Genomic DNA, 18,224 nt, shown 5'->3' with positions numbered 1-18,224 from the left:
AGGTCATTAACACATCCCAGGAAACTGATGGCCCCAAACCTTTATGATTCATTTCATAATAACTCTGTAAATCTTCCTGTCCTACCTTGTTTTATTGCTTATTTAAGATGATTTATGTAAACTGGGTTTACTAGCTTGACATTCATTCTTCTTCTATTAGATTCTGATACTATAAAAGATATCTCTTCTTGGCACAAGGCCTTAAGATACTGGTTTTAGTGACTATTTGTCAGGTCAGGTTTTTATCATCTGTGGTGAGAAATCCTTTCTGCCTGCTGACTCTGCTTCAGTGAACACATATTTAGGGGAAGCAGTTTAAAAAAAAATCCGTACATTTGAAAATAAAATTAAAATGTCAGGAAAGGATTGCTGAGCAACAGAGACTGATTTCAAATGGAGGTAATATACACCTTTAAAAGCATGTCTTAGGAAATGGGTTAATATGTACTTCATGTTTCTTAAAGGGACTAATGATTTTTAGAGCCTCCATCTGTGATAGAAAATGGGTCTAAAACTGAATACATGTTTAACATTTACAGTCTAAGGCAAAGGGAAAAACAACCTGAAATGTGAGATGTTATCATCTGTGTCTAGGTGCTATGGTGACTGGCAGGGTATGAATACAACACACAAAAGCAAGTTATAAAAATACATTTGATGGGGAAAATCCTAGCAAGAAAAGAGAATTCCAAATTAAATGGTACCAACGGTGACTTCCACAAAGGTCAAGAACCTGAATTTATCCAGCTCAGTCTCCCTTTTCTAAATGTTAGGATGGCATCAGCTTCTTTTCACAACTTTGTACTGCAATTCAAGGAAATGAATTGCAAGGTTTAAAAAAAGTTTTTTCCTCAATAAGACAGAATGAAGAAACTGCAGGAGCAGACTGCCATTTCAATGTTCTCTAGGAAATCAGTCGATGGCTATGCTGTCATTTGGCTCATGCTACTGTGATTTTAGCACAGCAGCAGTTCGGTCTCCTTGCTGAGAAGAAATGCAAATCAGCAGGTCATCTACTGATTTCATTAAAAGTTAATAGATTGCAACATGCCCCTGAGATTTTTTCCAGCACTGATACTTTCTTCAACCCCTTTCAGCAGTGCCTGTCATTTTGACGTGCCCCCTTTTGAGCTATTTTGGGCAGCTGGTAGCACTGAACCATATTCACTCAAGTGCACATTGATCTCTCACTATGTTCTTGTTCTGCCTTATTGATTAAAACTAAGTCCCAGTTTTTTTCCCTGAACAGTAGATACAAACAATTCAGTGAACCTCCAAGACTAACAGAACAAAGCTGTCTATGGATATCTGCTTTAAAATGACCAGACACTGGTATCCTAGGAGGTAGGAGTCAAACATGAGCTTTTGCAATGGGCAGGACATCTCTGAAGGGTGCTGCAGATTTTCTGGTGTCTAGTAATACAAGACTTTTTCCACAGCTGGGGGTCTTACAGAGGGTGTTTTTCAAGAACTCCTCTTCATACAGCCCACTTACACGAAGGAACTGAATGATCACTGAGATTTCCTTATCCTGACAAATCTGTTTGGAGTAGGTTCAGTTGCACACCAGAGGAGAAGCTGAAGTAGCCAGCTTTCCCTCTCAAAATAAATTCTCTCTCTTGGCTACAGTGACTAGCTTAACATCATCTCTTGGATATTAAAGGACAGAGATGTGATAAGTCGCACATTTGATCATCAGCTAGGTAGTCACATTGTTCCTCTGACTAGGAATGATGCTCTGCTGAATACTGGAAGCCGAGATTTGCAGATGTGTCATGAGGCAGAGGTGCCAGTAGTCTTTTACAGTGATACAAAGTAGACCCCAAGGTCAAGCTGATGCTTCTCAGCGCATTTAATTTATTTTCTTGGGGTAATGGTTACTGCAAATCCCAGAGCAGGTGTGGAGATTAACCTTGATAGATACAAAATAACAGAAATTTGCTATAGCATACAACTTATCCAAAGCATATATGCAAGGGAGACCAATTTTAGCTGTTTCCTTTGTTCTGCCAGCCTTTCTGAGGATTTTGTTGATGTTTCTTTTGCTGGTGGGTGCAGTGAGAGTGATCTCTATACCAAATAAAAGTCTGGTAGTCAGTTACCAAATGGCCTGAAATCCCGGATAAAGTATTGCTAATTGCATGATAGAAAGATCAGAAAGAGTGTCAAGCCAATCTGACGAGGATGCACTGAGTTCCTGTGATAATCACTGTTAAAATCACAGTAAATGCTGGTAGGTTCATTAGTAGTCTTAACAGCTTTATCAGTGCTTATGCTAACTGAAAGGGAGAAACAGACAGACTGTGTCATTTCTTCTCGGTAGAAATTTTGCCATCATTATTGTCACTGCTGTTGAACAGAGCCAAAAGATAGAGCACTTTTCTCTCACCCTAAACCTCATTGGGATGTGTGTTTAATTATGTACTTTTTATATCTCTGCATCCTGTCACCTTACTCTCCACCACACATCATTCTACATGTGCCCTGTAAAAGGGGAACATGTTTGGAAGGACATGTCCCTACCTGTCAGGTCAGCATTCGGCCACCAGCCAAGCTCACAGGCTTTACATGTGAATTCATCCTGAACAAATTCATTCTCCTTGCAAGCAGTGCAAATCCAGCAACAACTCACTTCGCCTTTCCTGATCACCTGTAATGCAAAATACATACTCAGCTATGAACCTCCATAAGACAATGAAGAAGCATCCCCCCTCTAGCAAACAGATACTTCCTGCATTGTTTAAAATATGACAGGATTCCTGTGCATGGCATGTTTCAAACAACTGGACAACATGAATCTTGATTCTGTATCTAACCCTGCATATTAGAATTTGTGCTTAAGAGTTCAAGGATAATCTCTGGGGACAATTCTATTTTGGTTTGGTGGGAGCAGTTCCGAATTAAAAGTACAAAGCCATTTTCCCTTTGGTACAGAGGCATGGTGAGTGTTGTATTTTCAATCAAACCTGAGAAGAGGCTTAATCTGAGAGATGGATTACATCAAGACAAATAGCTCAGCCCACACTTAATACCTATTGCATAGTAAAAAAGCAGTAAACAGTGTCCAAGGTTAGAACCGAAAGTGATCAATGTATATATATACATATATATACATAGATAGACAAGAGCATGCACACACATGTAAATTACAATTTACATTGAAGTATTTTCATGGCTCATTAAACTAGTGTAAATAGAAATTCAAATAAGACCAAATTAAAAAATATACTGCTAAAAGGATGCAGTGGGTTCTAATAGAAAATAAATCCAACATGCAGTGACCAAGAGCATGCTTCAGAACAGCTCTTTTGCAGACAAGTGTCCCGGAAAGCTGTATCTTTCTCTGCTGTGAAGGCTGCTAAGTGTACTGATCCAATGTCAAAAAGATGTTTTCCTCTTCTTAATACCTAGTTTCATTATGCTGAGGCTGAAAGAAAGATTAAGGATGTCTCAAGATCCTGGGCCTCCAGGAAAGACTCTGGCTCTGTTTGCCAGAAAGGAGGAATCCAGCTTTCTCTCCAGGATCTTCCTATCCATCTATATGCAGAGCTAAGTGCAGTAGTGAAATATAAAATGTTTGTTTTATTGAATGCTGGCTTTGTGGGCTTTTTTGTTAACATTTCCTCCCGCAGTCTGTGGAGAGAGTCCAATAGACTTCAATGGGAGTTGAAGCTGGCATTTTGTATGCATGATGTTTACATATACACACATACACAAACTGCATAATGTCAAAACCAGGGAAAAGATGTTTGGGAGGGTAGTAAATACCAATAATGTTTCACCTCCAAGATTGCTGGAGTATGTCACTACATCTTTGCCAAATCAACTATCATTTATTGTTTAGAGTAGCAATATAGAATTAAAAATCTGCAAATGTGCTTATTAAATGAAATTAGAAAGGAAGGTCTGCTCTAAGGTGATTTTCCTGAATGGGCTCCCTGCCATTTTAAACTTACTGCATCCATACCATTTTGATAGTGGTGGAACATATCTTTATGTCATCCAAACATGGCAGGTGGCAAATTATTTGCAGCTTGATACAAGTGCTACTGTTTGGTAAACACAGAGTGTTTTCATTTTTGTTTCCTTACCTCCTGTTGTGAACATGAGATACAAATAGGCTTTTTTTTTTTTTTTCTTTTTTTTTTTCTTGCAGGTGTTATTGCTGGAACTAAATATTGGATTCCCTTGGGTCATGTTATTTTCAGGATCAGCCCCCAAGTGAATCACAGCCACTGAATGTTGTAGGCAATGACTAAGTGAAAATCTTGTTTTTTCTCACATAAGGTGAAATTCAAATCCTGTTACACTAGAAGATTCTGCATCACTACAAAGTGCAATTTTAGAAAACATAAGCCTATATATGGGATTGTAAGAGTAAGATGTTAATCTAGGTGTCTTTCTATATTTTTGGCCTTCCTGAAGAAAATGAAGTTCTATTCCTTGGCTTGAAAGTAGCTTGCTTTGATCTAGGGAAAAAAACTTTGACTGATTATTCACATTTCTGTAGCAGAAAGAGTCTAAGGCAAACCTTAATCTGGCCCTTCAAGCAAGGCTCACTGCACACTGATCGAACCATTCCACTTTTGTTCATCTGAATCCTGTAGTCGTCAATGTTGAGCACGCCCTCATGCCAGGTTCCAATGAGGACATAATCGTAACGGTTGGGCTCTATGTACTGCAGGTTCATAATGTCATACCTGCAAGGGAAAAAAGAGAAAGTGAGTCACTGTCCTGCAACATGAAGGAAAAAAATTACCTTGCCCTTCTCCTTAAGCCTTTGTGAATGTTCCCTTAACATCAGGCACTAGAATTTGACAGAAACACCAGATACTGTAGGATTTTTAGCAGAACCATGGGAAATGACAGCTCTGATTGCCACACAATTACTGATTGCCTGCCTTGCTTACATGAAACTGTGAATTAAAAGTTGTGTGTGTCCAGGAAGAACTGCACATCAAAGACAGAAAGTTTTGCTAAAGATGCACATGCAGGTACTGTCTGGATGGTGTGTTTTTCAGCCATGATGTCTTAAACATTTGCTTGGTGCCTACATACAGGTTGGTTGCAGTATAGCCCTGCTGGGAGCTTTAATCAGTAGAAATGCTCAAACTAACTGAACTGGTATGCCATAAGTTAACCATAAGCACTGCTTCAAGTGTGTATATTACTCAACTCAGTGAGGCTGACCGGAACAGTTAGCAGCTCAAAATTTACTTCCTTGCCCTAGGCAAGTAGGAGAGAATTTCCCAAGGCTAATGTAAAGGAAGCATAAACCACTAGTACAATAAATATTCAGCTTCCCTGCCTCCATCATTGCCTTCCATGAGTTGGAACAGATCTGTGCACAACCCTTACTGCTAATTATTCTGTTCCTTCTTTAACCCACAGAATGTGGCTTGTGCAAAGTAGTGATTAACTCTGGTGATTCCTTAGCAGGAAATAAGTAAGAATGGTATCATGAATATTGGAGAGTGCACAGAGAAGAAGAATCACAAAAGAAGCTGGACCTACAGCCTGGCCTTGTAAGATGAGAAAGGAGAGGGCTTTGTTTAAAAAAGGACAAGAGAAAGAGGGCTGAGAACCAGAAATCAGCACTGGAGCTGAAAACCACAAAACATCTTCCATTTTTCAAGCCTGGGAGTTACTGTCTTGTTTTTATCTACTGGATTGTCTTAGTCTCTGGGGAAAAAAAAAAATCTTCTGTTTAGGAGTGTTGTTAATCTGTGTGTGCTTTAAGAATGAAAGGTAAGCAAAGTATGAGCCATAAATAAAACTGAGCTGCTTGGTTGTGGGCAAAGAGAGAGACATATCCCTTTCTTTCCCTTCTGAGGTTCAAATATGCAAAATTTCAACTCTCTGCTCTTCAAAGAGGAAAGAGGAGCTAGAATTACTCTCTGGATGCCTGATTTTCCTAAATTAGTCTTTGCAATCTCTCTAGTTAAAGTTGATTTAAAGAAGTGCATATTTACAGCTATATTTAGACTTCGGTCTTGCAAATATGCATGCTCAGATTATGCCAACACCACTACAGAGCTCCACTGAGTCATACGGGAAAAGGGACCCTTGCTGCTGAGTTCAATGGAGCTCCAAGCAGGAGGCAGCTCCATTAGTTGGCAATTGGCTACTAAGTGAGGAGTTCCTTAGAAAAGAGGTGAATTTCAAATTCACTAGGAAACTAATCCTTCTCATATCCCATTTCTTGCAAAGGAAGAACACTAAAAAAAAAAAAAAAAAAAAAAAAAGAGAGAGAGAGAGAAAGGAATGCTTTTTTCAGGATTGTGAAAAACTGGGATAGCAAGAAGCAATAAGAGCTGGGCACTTTAAAATGTAGAATTGACAGATAGGAGTAAAATTGATCAGGAATGTACATGTCTCTTCTTAGCAAGAAGAACCTACTTGGATTTTAGTGTGACCTTCTATTAGACTGATACAAAATCAGGTACTCTGAGCTGGAAAGTTAATTCAGAAAGGGGAATAAAAGATTACTAAAACCTCCCATTCCCTTAATGGAAATTTTGAACCTGGACAGATTTTTTTCATTTTTGCAAAAATATATTATAAGGCATAGAGGGGCATTAATGCAATATCAATCAAGAGCTGGCAATTTCAGGGATATGGTTTTAGCTTGAAAGCCATTCTTATGTGTTCTTATAATACTGTTCCCTTTTCTATCAGTTATCTATGAAAAAACAAAATATGCAGGCTAAAAGCTCTTACACAATCTTGCATATGACAAGTTGTAGTACAATGTTTGAAGCTTTGAATTTTAAGTGGAAAAATGTGGTATAACAAGTACACTTGGTATATGGACATATGCTTAATTGGTTTATTCCTTCCATCTTTTCCTTAATGAAAAATTTCTGCTTTCAGTAAGGACAAGTTCAATGCTGGAATACCTCGCCCCATCCCCTTGTTTGCATATGTACAACTTTACTGGTTTTGGGCTATGTCCAAGCTAAAAATTATTATCCCAAAAGAAGCATGTTTGACAGGAGTTATGAAGCTCTAAGAGAGTGAGGACCATGGAGACAGCTGAATTTCACACACATGTGGCAGCATTTACAGAAGCCATGGAAATATTCAGTAGATAAGAAAATAAACCCTTCTTTTAATATAAGAGCAAGCTCTCTGATATATTGGGAGACAATGTGACCAAACAGGTAGTATCATATGAACAAGTTACTTGTGGGGTGAGCCAGCTGGTCACAGGCACACTCTTATTCTGGTTAGTCTGAGATAGCTGAAGTTACCTTTTTCCATAGCCATAGTACCAGACTGCTATCCTGAAAGGCAGAATGGAAAGCAGCAATGCTGAGCAATGCTGGGTTGTAACTGGCCAAAACAACCACTCATGAAGCCAAACTCCAAAATAACCACATATGTTTGACAGAAAATTCCTTTATATACAAGTTTGAAGTCTTTGCATTACGCATTTGATCAAAGAATTGGAGTTGATAGAGTTGCCATGTCTGAAGCCAAAACAGCTACTGAAATTTTTGAAGTGGACAGACTTATATGGGTCAACATCCCTGCCTAGGTAAGGTAAAATGAACAACAATGTATTTGTTAGCTTGTGAACCTCTGTATTTCTCCAGACATCAGAGGTCCATTGCAGGGACTGAAAGTTCTCCTGCCCATTGTCGCATAGCATTTTATGGTCAGAGGCCTGTGCAAATTGTTTGTCCGAGAGACGTAAGTTTCTTCATACCTGCTGTAAGGTAAAAGTAGGCAGCTACCCTAGAACAGACAAGAACTCAAAATGGATTTGTCCACCAGAGAAGGATCTGGTGTTGACTACTGCAGCCCTCATGCCTTCTCCAGGCATTTATGGAAATCTGAGTGATATGATTACTATTGAGAAAGGAAATGGGAGGTATTCAATGAAAGTAAAAAGTTCAGCAATTTTACCAGCATGTTCTTAATGACAGTATAGCAATAGCTATATCCACGTAATTTTTACTGGAGGCAGTGCAGTCAGTTAAGTGACTGCGTTTCTGCCCTTCTCATAAAGGTCTGCTTCAGATTTCTGCATAAAAGCTCTTCAAATAAAAGATTCCGCACAGAAGAAATAAATCTTTGAAAAAGTGCTTCATGCTTCATATCATTTTGATAAAAGCTTGAAACCATGAATTGAGCCAAGAAAGAAAGCATTCTATCTAAACAAATGGTTAAGGTTTGACAAAGCTGTAAGGGGTTCAAACCAGGAAACTATGGGAGTGTCAGGCAAGCATAACTACAGACATCTCTATTTGCTGTACCTCTGATGATTGTAAATAGGGGGTTGTGAGAGTTAATTTCTCAGAAAACCTTACAGATTTTGAAAATAAAGTATGAGGAAGGTTGCTGTCTTCTAAGAAGGAATTTTGATTTATTCCATTTTATGAAGTTGATTTATTCACGTGATATAGTAACAAAATACCAAAAAACTTTTTATATCTTTGTGTGACATTCTTGCACTGGCATAGAAAAGCTAAAAAACTAGGAAATTTCAGATTTGGCTCTTTTTGCTGTATTTAGGTGTTGTGTGTGGTGTTAATCTTTTCATTTCGCTGAGGTACAAAAGCTCTTTTGGGTGTTGATACAGTGGTATGGTCCTTTCACTCATCCACAAAGGACTTTTTCACATGGAGCTGTGGAAACACTAAAGCTAATCTGGAGCTAAATGCAACTCTGCATGGGCATAAACTTCTGCTGGCATAGAAAGATCTGAAAAACTGTAAAGATCACATTTCATATGCACATATCCATCCTCTGATACAATACTGCCCATGTCACAAATGCCACAGACTGATCCAAGGATTACAGCATGAATAACAAAGAGGTTAATTGAACTTTCTCACCCAAACTTGCTAACGCCAGCTGTGAAAATATAAATGAGAAACAACAAAAAAAGCCTACTTAAAATAACCCATCAAATTCTAAAAAGGTCAGGGAATCAAGAGAAGTGAACCTTGCCATAGACCAAAATGATGAATGGAAAAAATTCTATCAGTCTGATCCACTCAGAGAAATATCCTGGCACAAACCCTCCTATATTTTGAATTCAGGAACTGTTCATTCTAATTCTATGCTTGGTACTGGTGAGAACTGCAGAAATACTCTCAGATGACAAGGTAATAAATAAGATTTGTGCTAAAATTGGATAACTACACCTAAACATCAAACCAAATAACTAACATGAAGACAATGCAGCATGTGCAAAGCTGGAGTAATGCTTTTTATGGAGATAATTAGCGTGTAATAAACTTAAAGCTACACTAAGCAGTAATTTCTCTGTATTACCTAAGCTATATGTGCAAAGTTTTGATTTATGCATTGTGTCAATAAGTATGTGTTTAACTGTAAGGGAATTACTTGCCTCTACTTTCACAGTCTGACCTAGTTCATCTATATCTTAAAGTAACATAATCTGAAGTGTACAACACTCAACAAGACTGAACTGACCAGTTTTTTGTTACTATTTAAATGTAACAAGCTGCTTGTCCATACTGTTTAAATATAACAAGCAATACAAATAGCAAACGGGAAAGAGGTTGGTCAATTTTACTAATAAAGGCTATTAATAGAGATAAGAGTTGATTTAAGGGCACTGTGTGTTACAAATACCCTTTGAAGGCATATGTCAGACTGCAAACTCTTATTTGTTCCAGAGCACTCTCTTTGTGCAGTGTTCACACTCAGATGCAGTTATGCAATAAGCCCAAAGATGGAGTGAGAGAGTCTTTTATAACACTTAAATAACTCAGTAGGAAAACTAACTTCAATGAAGTAACCCCTGAGTAGGTTTCAGTTAACAATGGATTGAGTACTTCAGCAGCTGAATTAAACTTATTAATAAAAACAACTCAAAAATAAATCCACCTGGAAGGTGTCACACTTAAAACAGTTGGACAGAGCCCACTGAACTAAATCAAAAGGAAAAGATTTCTGTCAGCTGGCTCCTGTAAGAAGAACAAAGGTGATGTCCAAGTCCATACTGTTGCTGTCCCACCCATTGCTTGGGTACATCCTGTGTCTGCTAGGGAGGGGCAGACAGCAGCAGCTACCACAGCTGGAATTTACCAGACCCCAAATGAGTGAAACACAGTACCCTCTGGCAAAAAACAAAACAAAACAAAACAAAAAACAAAACAAAACAAAACAAAAATTTGTCCTACTCAGACCTATCTCTAAACTCTGGGACTGCCAATCGTATTTTGAGTGAAACAAGTTAAGGAGACCACACAGGAGTTCAGCAAGCAAAACGGAATAGTCTCTGGCAAGGATGCAGTGCTACGTTCTGGAGGCACTTGGAGCAGCAGAGCTCCCATCGGAAAACTATGTGCTCTATAGCCCGACCTTCAAAACCTTAGCAAGCGAATGCTTCACCAGATTCCAGTAACTTATATTGGGCTTTATATATATTTAAACCCTGGTGCTCAGCCCCACTAGTACCTCAGACACCAAAAGTCTGTGAGATACAAGGTTTGTCCTCTCCTGGTACACTAGAAATTATACAGAGTTTACTGTAGTTCCTTCCCAATGCGACTGTAGCTATCAATAAATAGTGTGTTCCCAGTGTTACTCCTGACTATTGGTAAGGCTAATCCAGATAATGCCAATTATGTCCACCATATGCACACTGTATGCTTCAGTAAAATGCCTTAAGAAATGTCTATCACCAAACCCAGCAATTTTCCCAGTTCCCAACATCTGGTTTATTTAGTTGAGATGAAACATATCTTTACCTTCCAGGGGCATCTCCCTTTTCATCAAACCAAACTTCTTCTCCAGAAACACCAATGAATGAGGATTTGAGGAGGAACTCCAAGAGCTTGCTGCCATCAATTGGCTTCATAGCATCACACAGCCCAACATGTCCAGGGCAAAGGGAATGATGCATATTTTGTAGCCCATGAGCCATAGCATATATAGCATTGATGACAAATCCCATTTTGCTGTCCTGCACATAATTTTCTTCTAGGCTCTCATTGCCTACAATAGTAAGAAAAAAGTGTTGTTATAAACAAAAATTAAATGACATGAAGCTATGAAAAAACAATGAGATATAAAAGGGGATTTTCTTATTTCTATTATAAAGCTTTAGATGCATAGACAAGGTACCAGCCAGAGTTTTCATTAAAAACAAACAAAACAAACAAACAAACAAACAAAAACAAACAAACAAACCACAAACAAAAACTCCACAAATACACAAAACCAAACACCCCATCCAAAAAAAAACCCCAAAACAAAACAAACAAAAAACCAACACACAAAACCAAATTAAAACCAAAAAAAACAAACCAACCAAAGCCAAATACTAACTCCCCAGCCCCACCCCCCCCCTTTTTTTTCCCCAGAAATATTTAATTTGTTGAAAGTTAAATGCCTCATGAGAAAGAACCAGTTTAATCAAATTGTCAGATTTAATTTGTTCTTTTTGGAATTTTTCCTTGTCATTCCACAACTATATTTATGCTGGGAAGAGTTAAACAGCCTGGCATCAGAATTGTACATTCCAGCTAGAACAAGTTTTAAAAGCAATTTGCTTGTAATTTAGATATTTTGTCTCATTTCAAGATTTTTTTTAAATCTCAAGTTTTTGAGGGCCGAGATAACAGTGTTCCTTTCAGTGTTAATAAGCAAAAAAACCCTAAATCAGCATCACTTCTGAAGTTATAAGAAATAACCATTTTAGCTAAAAGTAGTAGTAGATATGCTACAGAAAGTCAAACAAAGGTCCTAACACTAAAAGACTTTCTGTAACAGCAGCAAGAGCAGACATTGAAGTCTCTGTCCATTGATAAGAAACAAAGTGGCAGTGAAGTTTTCCCCACAGGTAGGTTTTAGCTTTGACCTGCTTGCTGATGTGCAACCACTGCCACTGCCTTTTGTGGTTGCATGTCACACAAGATCCTGCTGCATCCTGTCCTGTTCCCCTCCATCCCACGAGGAGCTGCTGAATGCCGTCAGCACCAATTCCAGGTCATGGCAGACCTGGGCTGCAGGAGTCCTGAGGGGGCTGGAAGTAAGAATGCTACCTGTTTTGCTTCCTTCCCTCTGATTCATTCTATTGCAATATGCTCCAAACTGCAAGATGCTTTTATCTGTAGACCTCCCACGTTACTCGTGTTTAACAGGCATTTGCAATCCAGTCTCTGTTACTTTGTCTAAGTAACACCTTGTCTATGCTTGGGAAGTAGGATGTGTGAGAGACTAGGTGTTAACTGACACTTCTCAAATCCAGGTTGGAGAAGGTAGTTGTCATTTTAATATGAAGAAAAAAGGAAAATCTACAAGTTCACTGAAACTTTCAAGTTAGAAAATAATTCCTTATGCTAATGTAGATATAATATGCCTTTCAAATCTAATCATGAAGACCATCCTTACATTTATCCTTGGAACAGGCTCTGATTTGGTAGGTCTTCTCAGCTCATCTGTCCTACAACTCAGAAATGTCAACTGTGGATTCATTAGGATAGCAGAGATCCCAAACACAGGCATGTCTAGGTTTCTTTCTCTGGGTCCTCCTCACACAGGACATTCATTGCAACTGGGCAAGAAAGTCTTGCTTCAATAACTGTTTTCCAGATGAGCAGAACATAGCAAACAACTGTGATGGTGAATTAAAAAGCTGTGTGAAAATAGCATAATCTGACTGTTCATCTGCCTCTTTCACTGCCACGCATTCACCACCAGCACCACCAAGCAAGGAGCAGCTGGAAAAATATTTCTCAGAGGCAACAAATCTGCCACTTTCTTTGCAGTAGAAGTTTGATAGCTCTCATTCAAATCACATGATAACGCCATTCAGATCCATGTTCACAAACACAGAAACAATAGAAAAGTTATATGTAAGCTGTCAGAGTATTTACCCAAGGAACCAAAGAATATGCCACTACCTGTACCTCACTTATGTACCATGTATAGTATGTGTGGCATACTCCAGACATCTGTTGCCTGAGTATGTTAATGTGTGGTCTGAATATGCCATCTCTAGGTGTCTTTTATCTGCTGTTTCATCCCTTAGGATTAACACACTGTGAATTTATCACCGATTCTGCTTTCTTGTAGATAGAGAATGAATATGTTGTTCTTCTCTATGTGAGAGGCAGAAAGCCCCTGAGCTCAGCACAGCAGTCCTCTCTTTCTGGTGAAGCTTCTAGTCAGCAAGTTGCAGAAGAGATCACAAGATGACTAATAAGGCACAGCACTCACTATCAACTCCTTTCTACCTGATAGTTTATCTCAGGTACCTCTTTAACTTTTCAATTAATTAAAAAGATAAAAAACCAAAACCAAAACAAAAAAACAGCAAAACCACAAACAAACAAAAAAACCCCAAACAAACCAAACCAAACCACAACAACAAAGAAGGAATGTAAAAATTGGTAATACTCTAAGGAGATTTGGTAGCATCCATATGTGTTTCCTGAGGCAAGCATTCATGTGGCAGCCGAGGAAAAAAACTAAATGGAACACAGAACTTGACAATGTTTTGAAAAGAGGCCATTTGTCTCAACTAGCTATTAACTCAGCAAAGCATACATTTGGTTTCTTATATTTAAACATAACATGCATAACTCCAAAGAGAATAAATATTTGAAGATGGGAGGATTTGCTTTCGGTAATTAGGAGTGAACATCTAGCTTACATTGAGGGTCCTGGCATACAGTCACACATTGCAGAGGTGACTGCCTTAACATCACCTATACAAATAATTGTACTGTAGTGGAAAGCAACATGTGAAGCATCTCTGGTAATGAATTGTCTACAAATCAGTAATCTTGTATAAACAAGATATGTTCCAGTAAATCCATCACGAGAAGTCATGCTTTACCTAAATTTCCTACAGTCGAAATCCATTTTATTTCATTTTCATAATTATAAGTTATTGATATGCACTTGAGCTTGTAAAAATTCACTTATGACAATCTGTAAGAAATATGAGGGGTTTTAAAAAACAAATGAAACAATGTAATTATGTTCAGGCAGAGACAAAACAGAGACAATCAACATTCAAGTAAGTTTTCATGGGACAGCTTTTCAATAAATGCAAGAACTGTAATGTTGTATTTTTCCTCAGCAGGTCTTTGAAAGGGCAAAGCAGAACTCTGGACTGTGAAACTTTTATTCTTCCATCTTCTCTCATCCTTTCAAAAAAATACCACTGATTTGAACACTAGGGTTTATTAATATTAAAAATAGAAAAGTATTTTGTCAGCTTGCTTTCTTTTCTGTTTTTTTGTTTTGTTTTGCTTTTGGTTTTTTTTATTTTTTTTTTTTTTATTTTAAGGACCTTAGCTTTCAATAAGCAAAGAAAAATTGTAAACCATGTGAACATTGAATTAATTTAAGTTCTTTAAATTAGGCTTCTGCTTTTTTAAATGACCTTGAAGAATTTAGGTGTCCTGAATTTCATGCTTACTTATTTTTGTACTGGATGCAATACAATTCTCCCTTTCATAATTTCATTTTAACAGTTCCTCAATAGTTTGGGTCATTTTTTCTTATTACAATTTTGGTTTTAGTCTTTGTTTCTGTAAGTCAATTTTAAAGCTGAAAAAGGAGGAGGGTATATACACACATATACTACTAAAACAAACAAACAAAAGTCTCAAACACCACACTCTGGCTGCACACAATTGAAAGATGCTCCCAACACTGCTAAAGGTGATTCCTCAGTAGAGGGGGAAGGAAGACAGGACAGACCAAAATTGCATGGTGCTCACTGTGAGTCTTTCCTTTTACTATGATAACCCTCAAATCTAACTAACATTAGCTTCAGTGAGGTACTTAGAAAAACCTGAATGTAAAGCAACCATGAATTTAGCCTAGTGCCTTTGCTGTGAAGTCAGTGTGGGGCTATCCCCTCAAGAGCAGAGCAAGTACTTGTGCAAATCACACTCAACAAAACTAAATTAAGAAAAAACTATAGTAGTAGAATTTTGACTAGAAAGTAATTAATTTTCCTGTATAAAGAGAGAAAAAGTCTATTTTAATATTCAGTAAGAAATTAAGCACAAAGGATTACTCATTTGCAGTCCTCAGGAAGGCTAAGGCAGGAAGGAATTTGGGGTGGAAAGAAATGTAAAAACATTTTGGTTGGGGAATCTGATCAATACCTAGCCAGTTGGTAAATTTTGAACAAACACACACATGTGATAAAGAACACAGTCTGTTCACAGATTACTCTTGATTAGAATAAAAAGCCCGAATCTGTTGAATAAAATTGTTATAAATGATAATACTTCATGTGCAATAGGCAGATAGTTTTATGGTTTGTTACTGTCATCTGCTGAATATTCAAGGTCACATAAAAAGAGATTTTGTTGTCTTAGTCTAGTTAGCAACTCTTAGGACAACTATCATGTTTTCCATTGTCCCTGACAGAAGCATCTGGACAATGCCCTTAACAACATGCTTTAACTTTTGGTCAGCCCTGAAGTGGTCTGGCAGCTGGACTAGATGGTCTTTGGAGGTCCCTTCCAATTGAACTGAATTAAAAAAACATTCAACAAAACAAAAGAACCCCCAACAACTGAGCAAACATGCACATCTGTCTCTGTGTAAGTTTGTGTAGAGCTGTGCCAGTGACATAGCATGTCCTTGGAACACAACAGAAGTCACATATCTTGCTGTGTCTCATTTTAGAGAAGACCTGACAAACTTTGACCACAACAAATTTGTGTCATAGGATCATGCAAGGAACAGGGCAGAAGGCCAATATGTTGAAATGATAAGTCATTTCAAATCTGGGTCCCTAAACCCTATTTGCTAAAGGTTACTTTGACAACCAAATGATGCATGAAAGCCTACTGTGATTTCAGTGGAAATTTAGGATATTTGGCTTCTTCAAAAAATTAGAGCATTTTTACTTGGATCCTTAATTATGGTTTTATCTTTGAACACGCAGGAAAGAAAATGTAATCAATTCTACATTTCTGTTACCAATTCCTTGATTTTTTTTTTTAATTATTAAGTAATAGCTAATCCTCCGAATAACCACACCAAACTAATACTCTATTAAATATTTTTTGCAAAGGGTTTCATTTGATTTAACTCATTTGTGGTTATTGGTTCAGATACTTTACAAATACTGCCACTTCACTCCCACTTACATTCTGTTTATAGCATCTCTTACCTTATCTGACAATAAAGATAACAACAAAATTATTTAACAAATTTCATTTTCAGGCACTGCAAAATGAATAACAGATTATAATGTCTCTAAATGTAATTAGTATAATGATGATATGCTCAAAATCTGTGCACAAACTGGCTTTTTCTCTTCATATCACCTTCTTAATAAGTTCATTCTGTTCATTAATACTGTATGGCTGAATGAAATCCCTACCTCTTGGTGGTATAAAGAGGACTTTTGTCCTCTTTTGCACAGCACTGTGCTCATTATGTACAAATGCAAGTCACAGGCCACAAATCAGATGAGTAAAAGTCATTTATTCTATTTGAAAACACCCAAACACCCATCTCTTTCTGCTCAGAATCAAATAGACAGCTACAAGAATTTCTGAAGCTGTGTTTTCAGCTGCCTGTTTTCCAGGCAATTCCAGATGTAACTGACTGGCTGTGACCAAAAGGCCAGTAAATGTTACCTGATAACCAGAACAAGCAATTGTGGAACAGACCTGCAGGCATCACTTGTCGTGGGCTGTTTCAATGACCTTCCTGTCACTATGTGCAAACTAACATGACCACAAACAATTTGTGGAAAAATGTTGTTTTTTTTTTTTCTGTATGTTTTATTAAGCCAAAAGAGCATCAGAAAAAAAAAAAATATTTTTTGTTTCAATATCAATTAAAAATTATTTATGATTTTCAGTAGACAGAATGATAGGCTGAAAAATTTGTCACAGATCACAATCAATGCTTCATTTAACCTACAATAAATAATCCCATTGTAGTAAATGATTGTTTCTTGTGTGGCTTTTGCTCACAGGCAACCAGTTATTATACTGTTTTCAAACAAAAAAGGACCATATGTGTAATGGTCTCCCCTCCACTTCCGACTGTAATGTCTGCATCTTTGCAGCAGGAAGGTAAGTTCAAGGGGCAAGTAAATACACTGAAAGAGATGAGAGATAGGAAATACAGGGAGAATGGTAGAAGGGCTATCAAAAAGATACAAGATAAAACAGGTAGCTCAATTCCCACTGTATGTGAACTATTTGTTTGACCGGATGAAGCTTCACTACTTGTCAGATAAGGGTGAGGAAGGACGAACTATTTAAGAAAAGGGATCTTTCCCTAACTGCCTCCTGAGCATCATGTCACCAGTCTGTAGAAAATAATGCAGCACATTCTATAGAATTGCAAGTTGTTCTCCCCTTTGGCAAGAAGAGAGGAAGCAGAGCTTTCACTGGGGCAGCTAAAAGGAGGGAACTTCTTACAATATACAGGTTGTACACCAGATTTCAAAACACGTTGATAAACATTTGACATCTTACAGTACTTATGAAGCAATAAATGGAGTTCACAGGGTTGCAGACTTCATTTTCAGGCTGTCATTAAATCAGACATGTTTCACTTCCATTCTTCAAATGCTTTTTATTTCCCCAAGCAAAGAGATTGAATTCATGCAATTATATTTAATGTATTTTTCCCTGAAAATCTAGGATACAAGTACAGTTAGCAGTTGAGATAACCTGCTATTTTCTCTCTGAGTACAGGGAAATCTATGCATCTCTCAGATACTACTGTTTTGTTACATCTGGTGAATGCTACTTGTTAGTTGCGAGTGGTGTACTTCAGTTCTTGTATAAAACCACAGAGAGAAGTGAAAGCCATTCAGAAGCTGGGCATTCAGCAAAAACTCCTCAAAAGTTTACACTAAAATTCTCTATCTAAGGCATTAACATGGTGTTGATTACAGCAATATTTGTATGCAATGAGTTCTTTATTTTCACTAGCAAAGGTGTTCAAATCACTAATGAACCTTAGTCTAGAATACAGTTTATATAGATTTTAAAAGGGTGTTGGGGGTTGTTTGTTTGTTTGTTGTTTTGTTTGGTTGGTTGTTTTTACTTATTTTTACCAGCATATCTGTCATAGATGTGAGCTCAATGGCTAAAGGAAAGTAAAGCATGAATTCGACCATCAAGGCACAGCTTCTTCCTCATCTTACATGTCTAACACCTAAACTTTAGAAGATTAGTCCCTTTTCTAGATGTAATATATACCACCAGTGTCTTCCATTTCCTTGTCTGTTTTCATGAGGA

At 37.6% G+C, this 18,224-nt stretch overlaps 1 protein-coding gene across 2 annotated transcripts in view; it reads right to left on the bottom strand.

Moving 5' to 3' along the window:
• The window catches only part of GRM1 (glutamate metabotropic receptor 1), a gene marked incomplete at both ends in the record, with an annotated part of 180,172 nt that overhangs the window by 33,092 nt on the left and 128,856 nt on the right, over positions 1 to 18,224 (bottom strand). For both annotated transcript variants that reach the window (XM_082048651.1, XM_082048652.1), the window contains 3 exons: positions 2,524 to 2,650; positions 4,532 to 4,700; positions 10,731 to 10,977. In XM_082048651.1, coding sequence (XP_081904777.1) covers positions 2,524 to 2,650; positions 4,532 to 4,700; positions 10,731 to 10,977 — 543 coding nt within the window. The remainder of the gene's footprint in view (positions 1 to 2,523; positions 2,651 to 4,531; positions 4,701 to 10,730; positions 10,978 to 18,224) is intronic.

The sequence above is a fragment of the Streptopelia decaocto genome, assembly GCF_964273445.1.
Source record: "Streptopelia decaocto genome assembly, chromosome: 3".
NCBI classification, from domain to species: domain Eukaryota; kingdom Metazoa; phylum Chordata; class Aves; order Columbiformes; family Columbidae; genus Streptopelia; species Streptopelia decaocto.
Note: the sequence above shows the minus strand (reverse complement) of the source record. Positions and strands in the feature narration are given on the sequence as shown.